Source organism: Erinaceus europaeus, chromosome X (assembly GCF_950295315.1).
Source record: "Erinaceus europaeus chromosome X, mEriEur2.1, whole genome shotgun sequence".
In the NCBI taxonomy this organism is placed as follows: Eukaryota; Metazoa; Chordata; class Mammalia; order Eulipotyphla; family Erinaceidae; genus Erinaceus; species Erinaceus europaeus.
Genome location: NC_080185.1, coordinates 51,467,307 through 51,488,795, shown reverse-complemented (window position 1 = coordinate 51,488,795; position 21,489 = coordinate 51,467,307). Strand labels below are relative to the sequence as shown.

Here is a 21,489-nt window from a genome sequence, read left to right as displayed (position 1 = left end):
TAAAACCCTTCCATTATTGTCCTTCTTAACTTCTTCTTCACTTAGCAAAATCAACACAAGTTCTATCCATTTTGTCCCAAAGGATATAATCTCATCTTTTAAAGAATTAAAAAAAAATATTTATTCTTGGATAGAAACAGAGAGAAATATGTGAGAAAGCCTGTTAGCCTCATCCTTACCAACATTGCCATATTCTTGTCCTAAGGATTATAGTACTATGATAAAAGCTTACCCATGCACTAATTTTCAAAAATCAAGGTATCAAAAAGTAATTTTAACAATAAACACAATTATAAAACAATGCTACTATCCTAGAGAATTTATTGGAATCAATGTAGTCCATATCTGAAGTAAACCAAAATATCTTTGTTGTATGTTTTCACAGATTAGATCAGCCATGTAGTTAAATGTATCAAAATGTGACAATGAAAACTTTTCTTGACATCATTTTCTTCTTAAGCATAATGATATACACTTGGCAATGAAATTCATTCTAATATTCTAAGCTTTTGACAATGGTATCATTACATATATCCTAATAGGATCAATTCATCTGTAACTGCAAATTTTCTATAAATCCTTAATCATTGTCCTAAATTAGTTTTACTTGCAAGATTTTAAAGTTATGTAGCTATGTTAGACATTTTCAGATTTGTTCCTCTTATTCTCACTTGAACATGAAAAGAGTCCTATTCTTTTTGTTCTAACATGAGCTTTCCATATGGAAGATGAATAGTCTTGAAGTGTATTTGTTAGTGGAGTTGATGAATAACCCCTTGTACTGGACCCTAAGGAAACAAATTACAAAGCTCAGGGATAAGTGCTGAGCATACAACCCCTGCTTGTTTCCTTTGTTCAAGAACCTATGGGGAGATCCTAAGTGCTTGTCTGGAGTGCTTACAGAAAGGATTCTTTGGGTTGGACCACCCACCCAAAAAGCATTTACAAGGCAGATCTATTTTGAACTAAACAAGGTAGTTCATTGCTTTGAGGCACTAAGTAGATGCAGTTGAGCTTTATAATAGACTTTGTGATAAAGGAGATTGGAAATGCATTAGCATTTGTGAAGAAGAATGTTTACGGAGCAATAGAAGGTGCTTTGTTCTACTTAATGCTTTTAAATGCTCAGTGTTGTATGCTATTATAAAGAAAGATGATGTCACTCCATCAACTGCCATTAACGGAGGAGCTTGTACTTTATGTTGTGTTTTCCAGTCTTAATAATGAGCTTGTATTAACATAAGCCACCTGCCCCTCTTTCCTGTCTAGGTCCTCTAAGAAACCAATGTGTACACTGAAATGGCTGCTTAGACTTTAATGTTGGACTAAGTAGTTGAGAGTTATCTGGTCTTTCCAGGGATTAAGCCTTATAAAAGAGGTTTGATTATCACTGTACTATATACCACTGAACTCCCTGTGCCTAAACTATATGACTTCTATTCAATGTTAGATGACCATAAATACTTAGACAGAAGCCATTCCTTGACTAAGGGACAAAAATTGACTGTACTAATTTGTCATCCTAGTTATTAAAGACTATGCCTCCTGATAAATATTACATTCTGTGTACTTGAAAGCATACTGAGATAAGATTTTTACAGTTTCTTTTATTTAGTGATGTATTCTTGAGAGGTGGGCTACAAACATACACATACACACAAAATCTGAATTTCTCTTTCTCTGAAAGTTATTTCTTATAATGGTGACACTGTTAATCATCATTCCTAATCTCTAAAGTGCTTTTATTTTTTTAAGATTTTATTTATTTATTAATGAGAAAGGAGGCGTAAGAGAAAAAGAACAAGATATCACTCTGGTACATGTGCTGCCAGGGATTGAACTGGGGATTTCCTGCCTGAGAGCCCAGTCCTTTATCCACTGCACCACCTCCTGGGCCACTCTAAAGTGCTTTTAAACCAATGGAATATGCACATGTATGGTAGTATTAAACAATACATGTATTTGTATATCTAGTACATTAACGTAGATATAATTTCCAGATAGGTTCCTACCTGTATCTTAAATATTTAGCAGGATATGAAATTCAGTCCTAGAGACTAACTCAAAACCCTGCCCACTATTGGCCACATAACCAACATTATTAAATGAAAAAAGAAAACAACCACCTTGTGGAACAATGCCAAGGGAATCAAAGTTAACATATGCATGGACAAACTAAATGGCTTACATTAAAAGGGACATGGACTTAGAAAATTGGAGGCAAAAATATTTTTTGGGAAAACCTCTGCATAGTAGGTAACACATGAATTTTGGAAAGCACCTCACTTGCACTTAGCATTGACATAATAATACTAAAGATTTACAAAAGAAAATTATATGGTAGTTAAGTGTATGGTCCATGGACTAATACATTTTCCATCTTTCAATGTCTGTATTTTTAAAGTAAGGGTAATAGAACTTACTTCATATGTTATACAGGGTGAACATTAAAATAAAATCATTTATTTATAGAGAGTGGATTAGGGATTTGTGGTAATTCTGTACCACTGAATGCCGTAAAACCCAGGATATTGGGATTCTATTATTAGAACTCTAGCAATTTTAAGACAATTAAATACTAAGAGAGGTAAGGGCAAAACCTCCAGATGTTGAAATGTAAAGCTCTAGATATATTAAACACTAATTCATTTTGCACTCCAAATCAATCACAACTTTTTTGCTAGGACAATGGAAATAGGGTTGGGGAGGGAGTGGCCAATAAGAGAAGACCACCTGGATAGAAATCTGAGGCCTCCCACATACCCTAGAACTTACTGTAGTACCTTCCATTTTGTATTGAGGGTTTCTGCATATAGTTCCATTTGATAAAGGCGTTCTAAACATAAAAGAAAATGTCAACAATACTTCATAAAGGAAAAAAATGATGTGTGGAACCTCTAACAATTATTCTAGTAGACAATCCTAGGTCTTTGTCCTTTTTATAAACAAGGAATGACACAAGTATATTTGGTCTGATTATCTGATGATCTGAAGATTTAAGTGGGCCAACTAACAACTCAGTGAATTATTCATCCTCTAATGTAAATCCAATAATAATAGTAACAAAAATGATTGATAACAGGAGCAGTTTGCACATTAAGCATTACCTGGAATATGGACACAGGACTAAATGTTCACATAGATGATCCAATTTGTTTTTTTCGTCTTGCCTTATAAGATGAATATTATCTCTTTTGGCAAATATGTCACATTTTTGCATCTTAAGAAATTTGAATAAATGCCCTAATCATATAGGAATAAAACAGGTGAAGGCATTTTTAAAAAATGTTATTCCTGGGAGTCGGGCTGTAGCGCAGCGGGTTAAGCGCAGGTGGCGCAAAGCACAAGGACCGGCATAAGGATCCCGGTTCGAACCCCGGCTCCCCGCCTGCAGGGGAGTCGCTTCACAGGTGGTGAAGCAGGTCTGCAGGTGTCTATCTTTCTCTCCTCCTCTCTGTTTTCCCCTCCTCTCTCCATTTCTCTCTGTCCTATCCAACAATGACAACAACAATAATAACTACAACAATAAAACAACAAGGGCAACAAAAGGGAATAAATAAATAAAATAAATATTTTAAAAAAATGTTATTCCACAAGTAGGTTTAAGTCATTTTTTCCAGATTTATGCAGCTGGAATGTTCGCTTGGTTGAGGTGATCTATTCCTTTGAACTAAGGCAATTTTGAGTTCAAAAGGTTAAAACACAATCTGACTGCTGAAATCAGGAATGTCTGAGGGCTTATTTCAAGAAGGGAGTGTTTTATGTGGATTTAAATAGAGGAATAAGAAATATTTTCTTCATAGAATGATTTCATTGAAATTGCATATTTCTGTGCAGAAACTTTTATTAATTTGCTCATTCAACAAATATTCATTGATTACCTCTTGTGTACTCTGAACTTAGAATCTCAAACATCCAAAAATGAGAAGTTGATTTGTTTTAAATAAAAATCAAAACCTAAAGAATTTCTGAAATTGCAAAATCCAGGCTCAGGTAACATTTAATAAGTAAGTGTGAAGTTTTAGTCTAGTTTCAACTGGTATTTAAATACTCATGCAGAATGAAGAGCACAGTAGAGTTAATCAGTCTAAGCTCTGAGTTCTTTGTGTGTAAGATGAGAATATTTGCATTTATACCATATTATAAAGGTTACAGAAAATAAATCATGTCTGATTCTTAGTACAGTGGCTAATAAGCATAGCATGTTCAATACATGTTTACTGTTACTGTGGTCACTATTTGCCAAGTAAAAAGAACTGAAATCTATAAAAGGGAAATGACTAAGCCAAGGCCATATGAGACTCATTGGTATTAGAGCAACTGAAGAATCCAGGTGTCTACTAATATTCAGATACTCCTTATACAACACTACCTATTTCATTCCTTTGGAACAAATGAAATAGTGTAGGTTTCCTGATCCGATAATAATTTTTGGCTCACTCACAGGAAGAATAGTAATGGCTTACAAAAAAATGACTAGCATAATTATCACAGAGTTGGTCAAGTCACTATTTGATGCCTTTTCTCACCAAAAAAAAAAAAAAAAGCTTTAGTGAAGTTGACTAGGCTTGGAGATAGAAGTGTGAAGATAGTTCAAAATGTATACCACAAAGTGATTGTTAATTCAATTTTATTAGACTGTTTCCTACAAAGTAAGGGAGTCTTACAGTTGAAGTGAGAATGGAAGCACGAAAACTACTAAGATATAAAGAATCATTGTATTTAAAAGGACTGTTTACTGGAGTAAAATCTAATAGTAGAAACTATTGAGAAATTTAATGAAAAGTAAAAAATAAGACAGGTGGGCAAAAGAGCTCATGTACTGCTTTGCCATATGCATGATCCAGGTTTGAGCCTGGCCTCCATTGCATTGAGAGAAACTTTAGTGTTGTGTTCTCTCTCTCTCTCTCTCTCTCTCTCCTTCTCTATTAAAAAAGGTGGAAAGAATGTTCAACAGAACAGTGGCATCATCACTGTTTCATGTGGCTACAGTAGAGGTAAATAGAGCACTAAGAAAGATTTATCTGTTAGATGAAGATGCTTTATTTATTTATTTATTATTGGATAGAGACAGAGAGAAATTTAAAAGAGAGGGGAGATAGAGAGATAGACAGAGAGACACCCACAGCCCTGCTTCGCCACTTGTGAAGCTTTCTCCCTTCAGGTAGGGACCAGGGGCTTGAACCTGGGTCCTTGCACACTGTAATGTGTGCACTCAACCAAGTGTAACACCACCTGGCCCCAATATTCTTTTTTAAAATAAAAGTTACACACACACACACACAGAGAGAGAGAGAGAGAGAGAGAGAGAGAGAGAGAGGGACTGTCGGAGCACTGGTCAGCTATGGCATAAGATGATGCTGAGAATCTAGCTTGTGCTATGTTATCTGAGACCATAGGTATACAAATCCTGTGCTCTGGCACTGAGATATTTCCAGTTTTATTGGATAAAGATAATTTTCATAATTAGGAATATTTGCAAAGGCCACTCTGTGACATTAAGAAAGAATTGATGATTGCCCAAGTAAAAGAAGATATATTCATTCTTAAACTATAATTCAGTTTAAGCAAAAGGACTACAGTGCTGGTTGTTGCAACATTTGAAGAGTATTCCATGCATTACATGAGTTCCCTTAAAGAAGCAAGGCTATTTTTCTCATTTTATCACTGATTTATAGTGCCATGGCATACAGACTGTTATCAGGAAAGCTGGCCTAGTCCAACGGAATTACTTATCATTCTATTCCATGCAATAGTTAAACAAAAATGTTCTTCCATTTTACTTTATCCTTTAGTCTTGAGTTTACCGATTCCCTTCTCTTGAAAATAAGTACATGTTGTTTCAAATGAAGTAATCTGATAAAACTTCTATTACTTATTTGAAAATTTTCTACTTCACAGGGCATCAGGTACTGTTTATACAGCACTAGACATTGCAACAGGACAGGAGGTAAGTGCTAGCATTCAATCTTCATTTTATGTTTCTTATTCATCTTGACTACATTTACATTTTTATGGCATCTTGGCATGAAGAAACTGGTATCACTAGGTTGACATGGGAGTTCACTTTATTGGTGTCCAAAGTATCTGAAGTGGATGGTTTACTCATGATTCATCAAAGAAAAGGAGTTTGGATATGTGGAATTAAGAAAGAGTCTCACTCTGCGTACCTATAAATATGGATGTTTGCATTTATTCTAGTGATTGTAATTCATTCTTTCATTTTAATCACCATACAGGTTGCCATAAAGCAGATGAACCTTCAACAGCAGCCTAAAAAAGAGTTAATTATTAATGAAATTCTGGTCATGAGGGAAAATAAGAATCCCAACATTGTGAATTATTTAGATAGGTAAGTATCTTATTTCAGTACGTGTTTATTTTCTTTATGGGTGTCATTTTCTTGGCAAATTGTTTCATTTGGAACTTAATCTAGTATTCTAGGAAAATATGTCAAATGTCATAAAATAGTTGAGTATTTTCTCTTTCACTAAACTTTCACCAACTTATTTTTGTGCACTCATAAGACCCATTTTATGGTCTTGCATCTGAACATGAACAATCTGTATAATTTTCTTCTGAGAATTGTGACTCCATATTGACAGGAAATAGAACATTTCATATAAGTGAAAGCTATGGGGTGTTAAACCTTTCATCACATATTTATTTGTAGCTAGTACGGTCTCTGAGTGTCTATGTGAAGAAGGCTGACTAAAATTGCCGTGCTTTAATGGGTGCTTTGTGATTAACAGTGAAGCCTAAGGGAATTGAGACTTTAATCTCAAACTTTTTTCCTAGACCAAGTAATTAATGTCTCTTTCATCGCTGATTTTAGCAGTGGGTGATAAATAAGCATTCAAAAACAACACTAACTCTTTACTTGTGAGTATCATCTGTCTTGTTCAATTGCAGCGTGTGTGTGTGGGGGGGGGGTATAACACCTCAGTGCTGTATACTCTGGGAAATTAGTAAGTATAAAACCTCAACAAGCTTAGTATCTTATCTTCTGTGTTTTGTGTCACATAGATCAGTGATGCAAAAGTAGTGTATAAGTTCTAGGAGCAAGAACTCAAATTTGGCAATTGAAATCAGTGTTTCATGAAGCAATTTTAGTGATCATTTATAGCAGTTAACTGAGGATAATATGCTTTTATAACCTTGTAAAATAGCTTTGTAAAAACTGCAGATTTCTAGACAGTTCTTTATAAGTAGTAAGGTGAAACAGTAACTTTTTAAAGTTTTCATTTTTATCTGGATTCCCTGTTGAATCTCATGAATAATACTGTCTGGATACCACCTGATAGAAAGTCTTGTTCTACATTTGTACAGGCTTTAAGACAGAGTGTTCTGGGAAATTGTGGGACCTTTGGGATTACTCCACTAACCAGAAGTTCTCTATTGCTAAGCAGGGTGTGGGAAGAAGTTACAATTCTGCCAAAGTGCCTTTAGATGGTCCTAAATGATTTTAACTGTTCCTGTTCTATAGGGTCTTGGTTATCTTCTTTCCCAATTTGAAAATTTGGATTATGCCTTTTATTGAATTTTTTCAATATTTTATTCAGAAGAGTCAAAGGTAATATCAAGATCTGAGTAAATATCCTCTTAATATGGATACCAGTTAAGATTATAACTTGAGTTAGCTAAAAGGACTGTTCACTAGACTTGTTCATTGAAACTAGATTTTACAGTAGAATGACTAATGGATAGTAGTCAATCTACAAACCTCTGTAAACCTCATCGATTTGATTTGGTCTAGAGCTCATATTCAGCTAAGGAGCCTATGTGACCTCTGCATTCCTCTAAATATGAGCTCACATTCTGTGGTCATGAGTAGGAACATTTCAAGATGCCCGAATATCGACCTATCTTCCTCAGGTGTAGCATAGAGTATGCTGTCCATCCTCCCTTTGGAGGATGGGGAACATTCTCTACCATTGTTGATCCAAATTGAGGTCAAGGTCCTGTGGGGGGCCCACAAAGGGTTCTTTTTGTAGTTCCTAATAGAGATGACCTGTAACAATGGGAAGAGTGATTTATTTGAGGTCTAGGCCCATCATGTCTGTTTGGGAATCTTAGGACTTCCCAAATAGGGCCCCAGCTGATGGGGGGGGGTCAGATAGTGACTAAAGAGTCATCATTAAAGTATGCCAGTCTCTTGCCCTTATTCAGCTTTTGCAGTCCTTGCTTTGCTAAGGTTAGCTTTGGAGTGAGTGAGAGAACTGTAATAGGAAGTAGGTGAGGAGAGTATCTAAGTCTAGTTAGATACTTTAGGAACTTGATACTAACTCACTGCAGACTATTGTGTACTTTTGTTTACAGTTATATATTTTGCCTTAGTTTATGGCTACATGTAAACATATGCTCTATCTCATGGGACCTGGTCTATATCTAGGTTTTGGGACTCTGTTAGGAATTGAACTGCCTAGAATGGAATTAGAGAATCCTATGAAAAGTCTCACCCGAGTAATGAAGCTGAAGGGTTGTCATTCCACACCTGAAGTCTCTGGACACAGTCTGAAGTGAAGCATGCTGAGGTGGTACTCACTGTGTTGATTAGGCTAGGGTCAGCGGATGCAGTATCATTTGGCCTGACTTGAGAGAAGCATGCAGGGAAGTGAGCCCCACCCCAGAGGTTCCAGGATTGGGAAAAAGATAGACTCTATAGACGAAGTGGTAGATTCCTGTTGTCTTAAGGTTTAAGAAGACAATAGATAGTTATTGTTATAATCGTATTATTTGGTAATTGGGTTAACTTTGAAAAATCCCTTTGCTCGGAATTTTATGTATTATGGCCAAATGTTTAGAATAACTGAAAATTGTTTTTAATTTGGATATTAAAATGAGTCTCCAAATCCTTAAGCCTAGGTAAAATTATTTTTTTATTCTTGTTACAGTTATTTGGTGGGTGATGAATTGTGGGTGGTCATGGAATACTTGGCTGGTGGCTCTCTGACTGACGTGGTCACAGAGACCTGTATGGATGAAGGACAGATAGCAGCTGTCTGCAGAGAGGTAAGAAAATAGAGTATATCTAGCTTGTGAGAATATAAATTGGTCAATATTTTATCTGTGACTATTCAGAATATGTGTAATAGCCAAGTTACAACTAGGTGCACCACCACTCAGCCCTGGAAAATAGTGATGTTAACACTGAACTCTTTTCTGATTTGGGGGAACTTTTACATGATAGTTGTTTTTTACATGATACTCTTCTGTGTGCATTGCTAGCAATGCAATATACAAGCCACAATATTATCCCATCATATTCTCGAAGCCAATTTAAGCAAAGTTTCTCCCTTAACTCAGGAAGTATTTGTTTTCATAGAACAATGTGGACATTTTTCTGGTCCTCTGGTGAGTCTGTGGGTCTGCCTCTTTTCCAATAACAGTATTATACCCCTGATTTTTAACTCAACCAATGTTAGCTTATTGTAATAATTATTTTTAGTATTAAAATGTTCTCACTAGTGACTTATTTTGTATATTATCATCTACCACCATTCATTGTTATAAGGCTCTCTATAGATAGGAATTAGGACCTCTAAACCACTGAAACTTGAAAATGAGTGATAGATTAAAAAAAAAAAATTCGGCTTGCCTTTGCTTGTTTTGAATTTAAATTGTTCGTTTAGATTTCCTCCACCCTTACTTTCTTCTCATAACTTATGCATCTCCTCAAGTACATACCCATACCCACCAAGTACATGTGTTTTCTATTATTACAGTAAGTCAGACATAAAAATCAGGAAAATACTTGACTCTGAGTTTGTGGTTTCCATCATCTAGTGTTATAAAATAAAGTGATTTTTAAACAGCTATTATAGTTATTTTATAACCTGGAAGTGGTTCCTAAACCTGATTTTATCAGGAATAGTTTGGGGCATTTGCTTTAAATACAATTTCTTGGGTTCCACTTCAGACTGGGTTGAAATGTGATTGTATATATTGATTACTTTTAGTGTAATAGTTTAATTTGTTTTAGTTCTATTCAACACACCATCTGTTTTTATGTTCTAGTCAGAATCAGGATCTTTTGTGTGGATAGTGCCAAGTAGCATCATTAGTGTAAATGGCAATATGGTTTTAAAATGTTGTGAAAACTCAGGAGCTTGGCCTTTCCCCAGAAAACAAATATTTTATTTTACTTTTAATTAATTAATTAACTAATTTATTTATTTTTATTTTATTTTGCAAAATTACATGTCAACAGGGATTTAAATTCCCGCCATTCTCACCATCAGAGTTTTAAATTCCCACCATTCCCACCACCAGAGTTCTGAATCTTCAGTCTTCCCAGTGCAATCCACCATAGTTCCCCTAAGGTTGTAGGCATGGGCTAACCATCATCTCTATAACTATCTGTCCACATTTACACATAATTTCTCCCTTTTTCTCCTGATTCAATCTTCTCTTCTCCAAGACACTCATGACAACATTACTACCTCCAAATGTCCTTCTCCTTTTCCTCCTCTCTCTCTCTGGGTACTGATGGAGCTGGAGTTCAGAGCCCTTATATCTTCCTCCTATCACTCCTCCCCCACTGGGAGTATGGATCAAGGTGAAAACATATATTTTAAAAAATACATCTCAGTGAATTTTATCAGAGCAAAGCTGGAATATCTGGTAAAGTAAAAAAGAAATAATAAAAGTAAATCACTATCTGAAGGTTGATGATTGCATGTGGACAGCAGGAACAGGAAAGGAGGAGAGAAAGATTCAAACAAGCAAAGGCTTAGAACTGCCTGACAGTGCCATGCTTCAAATCTGTACGGCAGATTTAAAGGGCCCACCCCAAAACACTCAGGATCCATGTGACTTAGGAAAAGAAGTTTGGGACTGTTGTGTAGAGCTGTGGATGCCACAGGTTCTTGAGTGAACTCCAGGGAAATATTTGTAGGGACAAGAAACTAAACATTGTACTCTTGTGACAGCTGGGTAGTCAACCAAACCCTTAAGCTGTCTAAGCTGCCACAGAGATCATGGTGAATGGGATCATATGGCCCTGCAGGCAAGAAAAGTGATTTTGATCTCACAGCAAACTTTGCATTTTCAGGAAACATTCTAGGAAGAGCAGAAGGAGGTATGAAATCTCCCAGACTAAGTCTTTGTCTAAGGGACATCAGGCATTATAGTACTACATCACTTCTGGAACCCCCCCCCCCTTAATTCCTATATAAAGCAGAATGCAGTTCTAACTACCAACCAACAACAGAAACCAAAAATGGTTGTGTAGGGAGTATGGACCGACCAGTCAACATCCATGTTCAGCGGGGAAGCAATTACAGAAGCCAAACCTTCCACCTTTTGCAACCCACAATGACCCTGGATCCATGCTCCCAGAGGGATAGAGAATGGGAAAGCTATTGGGGAGGGGATGGGATATGGAGATTGGGTGGTGGGAGTTGTGTGGAATTGTACCCCTCCTACCCTATGGTTTTGTTAATTTATCCTTTCTTAAATAAAAAATAAATTAAAAAAAGAAGTTGGAAAACGCTTGTTCTAGAAAATCAAAATGTTGAACAGATAGATAATAATGTAGAGTTAGATGAGCTATCAGAAAAAGAACTTAGGGGAGTCGGGCTGTAGCGCAGCGGGTTAAGCGCAGGTGGCGCTAAGCACAAGGACCGGCAGAAGGATCCCGGTTCGAACCCCGGCTCCCCACCTGCAGGGGAGTCGCTTCACAGGCAGTGAAGCAGGTCTGCAGGTGTCTATCTTTCTCTCCTCCTCTCTGTCTTCCCCTCCTCTCTCCATTTCTCTCTGTCCTATCCAACAACGATGACAACAATAATAATAACTACAACAATAAAACAACAAGGGCAACAAAAGGGAATAAATAAATAAAATAAAATATTTTAAAAAAGAATAAAGAACTTAGGAAATAATTATAAGGAAAATTGAAGAAATATATAGCTCTCAATTTAGTATGGGGAAATGGACTGAGAAAGAAACCCATAACTTCAGTTATTCACTAGATTAAGAAAATTGAAAATAGAGATACAGGGTATGAAGAACACTCTGTATTTTAGTCTCAAATAACAAGTCAAGGAAGTAAGTTTACCCATGTAGAAGAAAGAACATCAGGTATATAAGACAGAATGACACTACTCTGATTTTAAAGTAGGAGAAAGGGTGTTTTGGGAAAATGAGACAACTCTTAGAGACTGAAGACTCCAATAGAAGAGTAAATATCAGAATTATAGGGGTCTCAGAAGGAGAAAATATAAAGAAAGGAGCAGAAAGCTTTTTCAAAGAAATAATAGCAGAATTTTTATGAAATATTTTATTTATTTTATATTAATAAGAGAGATACAGAAAGATACACAGAGAGAAAGAAACCACAGCACTGTACAGCTCTGGTTATTTGGTGATGCTGAGGATTAAACCTGAGACCTGAGAGCCTCAGGCATGAAAGTCTTTTGCATAATTGTTATGTTGTCTTCCCAGACTTATAATAGCAGAAATTTTACCATACACCTTCTTATGTGAGTTAAAATTCATTTTTCTATAGTATGTATAGTTCATCCACTTTGCAGCAACTTTTATTTAGTTAATTTTCTTATTTTATTTATTTATTTATTGAATAGAGACAAAAGAAAATCTCGAGGGGTGGGGAAAATAGACAGGAAGAGAGATACAGAGATACCTGTACCACTTCTTCTTGCCCCCCGTGGGTGTAGATGGGACCTTGAACCTGGTTCCGTGCACATTGTAACTTGTGTATGCTCAACCAGATGCACCACTGCTAATCCCCCACCCAAGGAGTTTTATCCTTCTTTTTTTTCAAAGACTTTTATTGCTATAGTTTATATTTATTACCAAATAACTTGCATTCTTCGGAAAGAGAACTACTTGATTGTCTCACTCAAATAAAATATTAAGAACTGAAATACACAAACTTGTAAAAAATAGTCAAACTATCACTAATATTGTTAAAACTATTGAGGTTATTCTTGGAGTGGGGGAAGTTGTTGGGGGTCAGGAATAGAAATTTGATGGTAGGTGTGGTGTGCAGCTATAACCATGTAATATGATTTTATATTTATTAAATCATTAATAAAATACATTTTAAAATGCTATTAATATATAAAGTATTTATTTATTTTACATTACAACATAAAATAAGGTATACCCTTGCCCAAGATTTATCAAGAAATAAAAATGTATGTAATTTGTTATATAATAAGAACTATTTTTTTTTCTGATTCAATAGTGTCTTCAAGCTTTGGATTTCTTGCATTCAAATCAAGTCATCCATAGGGACATAAAGAGTGACAATATTCTCCTTGGGATGGATGGCTCTGTTAAATTGAGTAGGTATACCAGCTTAGATGGTATGTGAGAATATATCTTGGAAATTCTTTTACTGTCTTATCTGGAGAAGATAATAAATTTTTGAAGTGATGTACTTGAAATTATTTTGAACCCAATTGCAAGGAAAGGAATTTCTTTCTTTCTTTCTTTCTTTTTCTTTTTTTTTTTTTTTTTTGCCTCCATAGTTGCTTGCCTCGGTGCAGGCACTATATGAATCCACTGCTCCTGGAGGCCTTTTTATTCTTTTCAGTTTACTGGATAGGACAGAGAGAAATTGAGAAAGGAAGGGGAGATAGGGAGAGAGAAAGATGAGATTATATATATGCTTCACTGCTCATGAAGCATCCTCCCTGCAGGCTGACAGCTGGAGTTTTGAGCTTAGATCCTTGTCTGGTTCCTTGAACTTAGTATTATATGCACTTAACCAGGTGTACCACCACCTGGCCCCTGGAAACTGTTTTTCTAACACTGTGACCCTATTATTTGGATTTGATATTTCAGAATTTGTTATAAACTGGATATCAAACATCTAATTAGAAAGCTGAAAGAATCTATAAATTAGAAGGGACATTCATAAGGAGAAAACCAAATTAAGGTTTAGTAAAATGACATCATGCCAACTATTTGACACTCTTTTAAAAACGGGGTCACTTGAGAGCTTAGTTAACAAAAGGATACCAGCTTGACAAGGAAGGTATTAACATATATTATATAGATATATATTAACATATATGAAAACGACTTGTAAAGGAAGCATAATTTGAATTTATTTTATCAAACGTTTCTCCTCTGCAGCTGATTTTGGATTCTGTGCCCAGATCACCCCTGAGCAGAGTAAACGAAGCACTATGGTCGGAACTCCCTATTGGATGGCACCTGAGGTGGTGACTCGAAAAGCCTATGGGCCAAAGGTTGATATCTGGTCTCTAGGAATTATGGCAATTGAAATGGTGGAAGGTGAACCTCCTTATCTTAATGAAAATCCACTCAGGGTAAGTCATAGAAAACTCAGGTACTTCATCCCCAGGAAAGTAAAAGAGCAAAGACCACATTGTGCTTGAATGTAAAAAGTAGCCAGAATTGAGTCTTTCCTAGGACTAGTGACAGAAGAGCCCAGTTATGATTCTCAAAGTTACTTTATTTTCATATTATTATAAGATGTCTAGACATTTTTCTTAAGTGCTTTGATGTCAATATTTCTAATAACAAGCGTCTTTAAAATCCGCTGTATAGGGGGGCCTGGCGGTAGCACAGAGGGTTAAACTCACATGACATGAAGCACAAGGACCTGTGTAGGAATCCTGGTTTGAGCCCTGTCTCCCCACCTGTAAGGGGAGGGGGGTGGTCAATTCACAACCAGTGAAGCAGGTCTGGAGGTGTCTTATTTGTCTTTCCCTCCTCTCTGGATTTCTCTCTGTCTTATCTATCCAACAACAGCAATAACAACAAAGGCAACAAGAATGGGAGAAAAATGGGCTCCAGGAGCAGTGGATTCATAGCAAAGGCACTGAGAGACCTAACAATAACCCTGGAGGCAAAAAAAATATGTTGTGTAGTTTAATGCTGTTTAAAAACAGTGCAACTTTTTTTTCTAAAAAAAAAAAGCATTTGGAAGTAAAGAGTAATTTGTAATTTTATCATATGCCATGGTTAAATGATATATCTAGGAAATGCTTTTATAATTACTTTAATAAAGTAAATTAACACATTTCTATAACAGCTCTGATTTTTTAGTCAGGTTTTGTTTCATAATCAGTAATGATTCATTGAACAACAACAGCTTGGTGGGTATTAAATGAAACACAAGATAGAAACAATGCCAACCTGGTGAAATAAAAAAAAAAAAACTTATAGAGTGCTAAGTAGTATATGAGTGGAAATAGTTTGTGTTGGGTAACTCATTTGCTATTTTAAAATCAGAACTTTGCTTCTTACATGGTCTGATTACCTCTGCAAAATTCTGTTTCATGGCCTAAAACCATAATTATTTTGAGATAGGCTATTGAACAATTGAACATGAGAGGGAAAAGCCGAGGAAAGAAATGATTTCTTAGCACAGAGTTAGGAACTATTTTGTTATGTGTAGCACAAGAATGAGGCAGAAGCTTTGCGATATATATATATATATATATATATATATATATATATATATATATATATATATATATGTATATATATATATATCATCTCATTTTTGAAAAAAATGAGATATGGGGCCAGCAAAATAGCTCACTTGGATAGTGTGCTGCTTTGCCATGTGCTGGACTCAGTTTGAGCATGACCCCACCACATTAAAGAAAGCTTCCATACTGTGGTGTCTCTCTCTGTCTCTGTGTCTCTATCTATCTCTCCACCTTTCTTCTCCCTCTTTTTCTCCCTCTTCCTCTGTCTCCTTCTCCCTCTCTCCCTTCTACTTCTCCGTGTGTCTCCTTCTCCCTTCTCTCTGTCCCTCTCCCTCACTCCATCTCCCTATCTCTCTCTCCCTCTACCTGTTTCCCTCTTCCTCTCTCTTTCCTTCTCACTGTCTTCCTTTCCTTCTCCATTTCTCTCTCTCTCTCTCTCTCTCTCTCTCTCTCTCTCTCTCTCTCTCTCTCTCCTTACCTCCCTCTTCCTCTCTGTCTTTATCTGAAAAAGTAAAAAAAAACAAAAAATCTTGGAGCAGTGAAGTCCCAGAGATTACAATAAACAAACAAAAATAAACAGGAAAGATGCAGACTTTTTGAAATTCAGCTCTCAAAAGTCTTGCAGAATGCCAGTGCCAAAAACATCTTGCACATTGTTCACATCATTACCAGTAAGAGTCTAAAACTAGGTTGCACTCATTGCAGGACCCATCTTCCTTGAGTGGCAGAGTAAATTTCACTCCAGTCATTAAAAAAAAAAAAAAGAAATCACTGTTGTTAGTAAATAGTTACATGTTAAACTTATACAATTCATATTCAAGCCTAATAAATCTTGGTTTTCTATTTATGTAAAGGAATCTGAAAACTAATTATCTAGTTCTCTTTGCCGATGATCATTTGGTTAATTAGGAGCTGTGTTCCACATTTATGGAAAGAAACATGCTCTTCTTCACATTCCTTTCAGTTGTTGCTCTCTAGTAATTGACCTCTTGCCCTAGTCCCTGCTAAAGTAAGGAGAGGAATGAATGTCCTAATGAATGCTATGCACTATTTCTCTAATCTCATGAAACTATTTGAAACTGAAATGTGAACATTGATTAGCTGCCTACAAAGGTGAATGGAAAAGAAGGGGAATTTTCCCACAATTTGTAGGTCATCCCTCCATCAGTTTAATCAAATCCACCCTTGACCTATGTACCAGAGCATAAGTATAATTGTACGGGCTTGTCCTTAATGTTTAACCATGTTTGTCTATTAAGAAATGGTAAAAGAACACAGCAGCCCTCTTGTTACCATGGATTTCCTTGACTGAGTTTGGAGGCACTAATGGATTATACCTATTTTGCTTTCTGCCTTTTTATGAGTAAATTACAATTTGAAAAATTTGAGGATTAGATAAATGGTTCTGTAAAGCAACTAGCCTCAGTAATGCATTTATTACTTTCTACAGTTATCCAGATACTACTGGTCTCCATATTCCACCCCCCCTTTTCCTCCAGGGTTATCCTTGGGGTTTGGTGCCAATACTATGAATCCACTGATCCTGGCAACCATTTTTTCCATTCTATTGGATAGGACAGAGATAAATTGAGAGAGGAGGTGGAGATAGAGAGGGAGAGAGAGAGACACCTGCAGACCTGCTTCACCACTTGTGAAGCTACCCTTTTGCAGTTGGGGAGCCTGGGAGCTGGAACTGGGATCATTGCACAGATCCTTTTGCTTCATACTATGTGTGCTTAATCCCAAGCACCTCTGCCCAGCCCCCCTATTGGTCTCTCTTTAGTTCAGCTGGTAATTATTTGTAAAAATGAAGCAGGTTTAGTTTTTATAGTCATCTTCTAGCCTGGGATTAGAACTCATAATTAACAGTTTGTCTCTTAAAATACACATCCTTGTATCTAAACAAGTATTTGCAGATTAACAAACTACCAGTTTCAGGAAGCCTATATTATGTCTTTAGCAAAGAGCTGTCAGAAAGACCACCTTGTTGTATTAAATCAACAAGGATTTACCCTAACTTTTCTCATTACTTTCTATGTATAATCAAACTCCAGTGAATCAACCAACAAACCTTTGATGAGGCCAGTCCTCTTCTCGAAGTTTTTTCTCTACTGGATGCCCCAAGTACATATTTAGGTTTGATTTTTCAATGTGTTACACACATGTTCTATTCAAGAAAGCAGATGTCTCAGGCTATGTGCTTTTAGTTAGGATTTGAAAGTCAATGAAACCATTACAAGATTGGAGAAAATAAAAGTAACATAAGACTGGGATCTGGGTGATGGCTCACTTGGTAGAGTGCACACTTTACTATGTGCAAAAACCTGGGCTCAAGTTCCTGGTTTCTACCCACAAGGGAGAAGCTTCACAAGCAGAGGAGCAGTGCTACGGTTGTCTCTCCTCTATGTCTCTCTCTGCCTCTTTGTTTCTCACACTCTATCCAAGAAATAGCCATCAGGAATGGTGGAGTCATGCATGCACTGATCTGCAATAATAACCCTGGTGGCAATTTAAAAATAAATTTAAAATAAAATAAATAGCATAAGACTGTGGAAAACCTGCATTTTCTTTTATCTTTATTCACACTATGCTATGTGTGAAGAAATAGGAAATCTCAAAGTTTCTGGAAAAGAATAAAATTCAACTAGATTAGTCCTTCTTTAAAATATTTCTAGTACTATCTACTGCCACCTTTTCGGGGTGTCTCTCTTCTTCTCCGGCAGGGTGTCCTCCAGGGGAAAGGTAACGGGCTGGTTCTTTCTCGCTCACGACAGGGGTGACACGAAGTAAAAGACACCAGGGGACTCTTTTTTTTGCATAGGAAATCCTACAAAAAATATATGATGACTTTTCTGACAACCCAATATATATGGATAAAAAAGTAAACAAGGAAAAAGAGAAAGAATCATTAGTGTACCTTTACTCATTCATTCATATTTGAAGGTAGAGTGGCTCCGCTACTTCTCAGAATCTTCCACTTCACAATGGCTTCCCTCCTGTGCACTCAAGAAGTGTAAGGTGGTGCTACACAGTTTAACACAAATTTCCATAGATGGGTAACATTGAACAGAAAAAGTTAAAGGTAATGTCTGGGGCTATACATTTGGACGGGGCTTGCATTTCATTGTAGCTTTCTGGTTTTTGTTGTGTCAGTTACAACTGAACAAAACTTCTATCAATATTGTTATTCAACACATCACTGACACAAGGAATTAACTACTCCCCTGCCCCAGTTATAAAATGGTTGGGATTTTTAAATGCAAATTGCTCAGTGTAATTGTTCTAATTTTCTCATAAGATGTCTTTTAGAGGTCAAAGAGCTATTAACTCTACTGACATTATGAGACTGGTACCCTTCCAGAAACAGAGAGGAAATAAGCTTCTTATCATCTCCCACTGCTTAAAGTTTTCACACTCAGTGTAATTAGCTTTGGACATGTTACTTTATGACCCAGGGACATATTTAGTACAGATTGCTATAATAAAGTCCCTTGTTCTTTGTGTTTACGAGTGAATGGGATTAAAATGAATTCACCCTGTCGATTTGCAAATAGAATACAATGGCCTGCTCATCTGTCCAGTATTTTTTTGTTGCTGTTGTTCATTGAAGATATCTATTTTTAATAACATTGATTATAATGACCCAAATTTAAATAAGGAAACATGGGTCTTTTCTATAAAACAAATCTTTGGTTTATTTTTTCCCCTATCCAGAGAATACCTCCTTATTAACTTTCTAAAAAATGTATTTATTTATTTATTTATTTATTTATTTATTGGATAGAAACAGACATAAATTGAGTGGGTAGGGGGATATAGAGAGCAAGAGAAACAGAGAGACACCTGCAGCCCTGATTTACCACTTGTCAAGCTTTCCCCCTACAGATAGGGACCAGGGGCTTGACCCTGGGTCCATGTGCACTGTAGCAGGTGCACCATTTCCTGGCACAACCTCCTTATTAACTTTGCATTCACACACAATGGAGATCTTTTTTTTATCACTGCATTTTGATGGAATTTGATAGTTGTAAAATGTCTAAGTGACATCCAGTTGGAGATCCTTCTGAACCCTGTGGTTGGAAACCTTTTTATATGTGTAATTCTGCACTCATTTATCCTAGCATGAATAAATTTTAAGTGCTTACTTTCTTTTTAAAAATTTTTTTTATTTTATTTTTGAGAGAGATGCTGAGAGAGACACACACAGAGAGAGAAACACCAGAGCACAGCTCAGCTCTGGTTTACAGTGGGGCAGGGGATTGAACCTGGGACTGAGGAGCCTCAGGCATGAGAGTCTGTTTGCATAACCATTGTACTGTCTTCCCTGCCCTAAGTGATTACTTTCTTTTAAAACATATTTTATTTATTTATTTTAATGAGAGAGCTACAGAGAGAAAGATACAAAGGGAGAGGAACAGGAAGAGGTATGTGGGGAGAGGGAGTGGGAGAGAGAGAGAGAAAAGGGAGAGTATTTATTGCTCAGCTTTGGCTTATGGTGATGCTGGTAATTGAACCTGGGACCTTGAAGTCTCAGACATGAAAATCTTTTACATAACCATTATGCTGTCTCCTTGGCCCAGTCCTTACTTTCTGTTCCTACTTGAAACATCTATGAAACTACTGGATCTTTGGAAAAGAGTCATTGTTACCAAAGAGAAATGTCAGAATGATGAAAACAAAAATGCAATATAATATGTGAATCGCTAATCCTATACCAGTGGCCTTCATCCTTGGTTTCACATAGGAATCACCCAAAGAAACAACAATATGATCTGAGTGGATAGTACATAGTTTTATACAACTGAACTTCATGGCAGAGGCACTAGAGGACATAGGTTCAATTCCCAGTACTACCATAAGCCACAACTGAGCAGTGTTCTGGTCAAACAAACAAGACGAAAAGAACCAATAATGCTAGGTTCCCCACCAAGAACTAGACCACATACAAAACTGTCTCAAATCCTTTAGAGGATCCTGTCTAATTGGAGCTGGGTGATGGTGCACCTGGTTGAGTGCACATGTTACATACAGTGTGCAAGGACCCGGGTTTGAGCCCCTGGTCCCCACCTGCAGGGGGAAAGCTTTGCGAGTGGTGAAGCAGAGCTGCAGTTATTTTTCTGTCTCTCTCGCTTCCTGTCACCCCCTTCCCTCTCGATTTCTGGCTGTCTCTATACAATAAATAAATAAATAAATAAATAAATAAATAAATAAATAAATAGTTATAATCCTGTCCAGTCTGAAATCCTTTTTCATCAATTCACTTTGAATATTCTTATTCAAACGGTAAAAAACACACTATCATTCTACTTATGTTTATTAATTTCATCTTTAACAATACCACAAGAGCTCTGTCAGATCCTTATTGAGATCCTGATGCACTCTATGACATTCTGATTTAACTGTTCAGTAAGACTATCAAGATGAAATGACATTAGTCCAGTATCTTCCTCCATGACACATCATTTTCTTTTAGAAATATCTTCTCTTTAAAAAATAGACTTCATCTTTAATATATATATATGATGACCGATCACATATTGATGATAATGAAGCCATCAGTCTGACTCCTCTAGATTTAGGAGTGCATTGTCTCTGTGACCAGGTAGAAGGAAATAGATATTTAATCAGACTTGTTATTTAGTAAGGCAGCTTCCCACCACTCCTGCCTCACACAAAAATGTTATACTTATTTTTCCATTATATAACACAGGAAATTGTAGTTATCTTATATATCTAAGGATGAGAGGTAAGAAGGAAATCTCCATTAACTAAAAACAGCAACTAACAGCCAAAGTGCTTGTAGCTCCTTCCACCATGGGTACCTCTGTTGTGTACTGGAATGTCTGGGTTTGATGGCACCTGATCACTTGGATTTAAAATCAGACGAAAACTTCCTGAGTACCAGAGAAGAAAGCATACTTTGCTAGTACTCAGTCAATATTATTTTGAATGTATTTCAGGAATAACTGTGAGCATTCCCATTTTCCATAAGCCACTATGGAAAAGCGAGTTTTACTGATGTTTTGTTGACACTCCTACCACTCACTTTGAGGGC

General features: G+C 36.4%; 1 protein-coding gene across 1 annotated transcript in view; it reads left to right on the top strand.

The window, feature by feature from the left end:
* PAK3 (p21 (RAC1) activated kinase 3) overlaps positions 1-21,489 on the top strand; it is a 146,238-nt gene that overhangs the window by 76,451 nt on the left and 48,298 nt on the right. The window contains exons 7-10 of the mRNA XM_060182741.1: positions 6,240-6,352; positions 8,895-9,012; positions 13,211-13,310; positions 14,107-14,303. Of these exons, the coding sequence (XP_060038724.1) occupies positions 6,240-6,352; positions 8,895-9,012; positions 13,211-13,310; positions 14,107-14,303 (528 nt within the window). The remainder of the gene's footprint in view (positions 1-6,239; positions 6,353-8,894; positions 9,013-13,210; positions 13,311-14,106; positions 14,304-21,489) is intronic.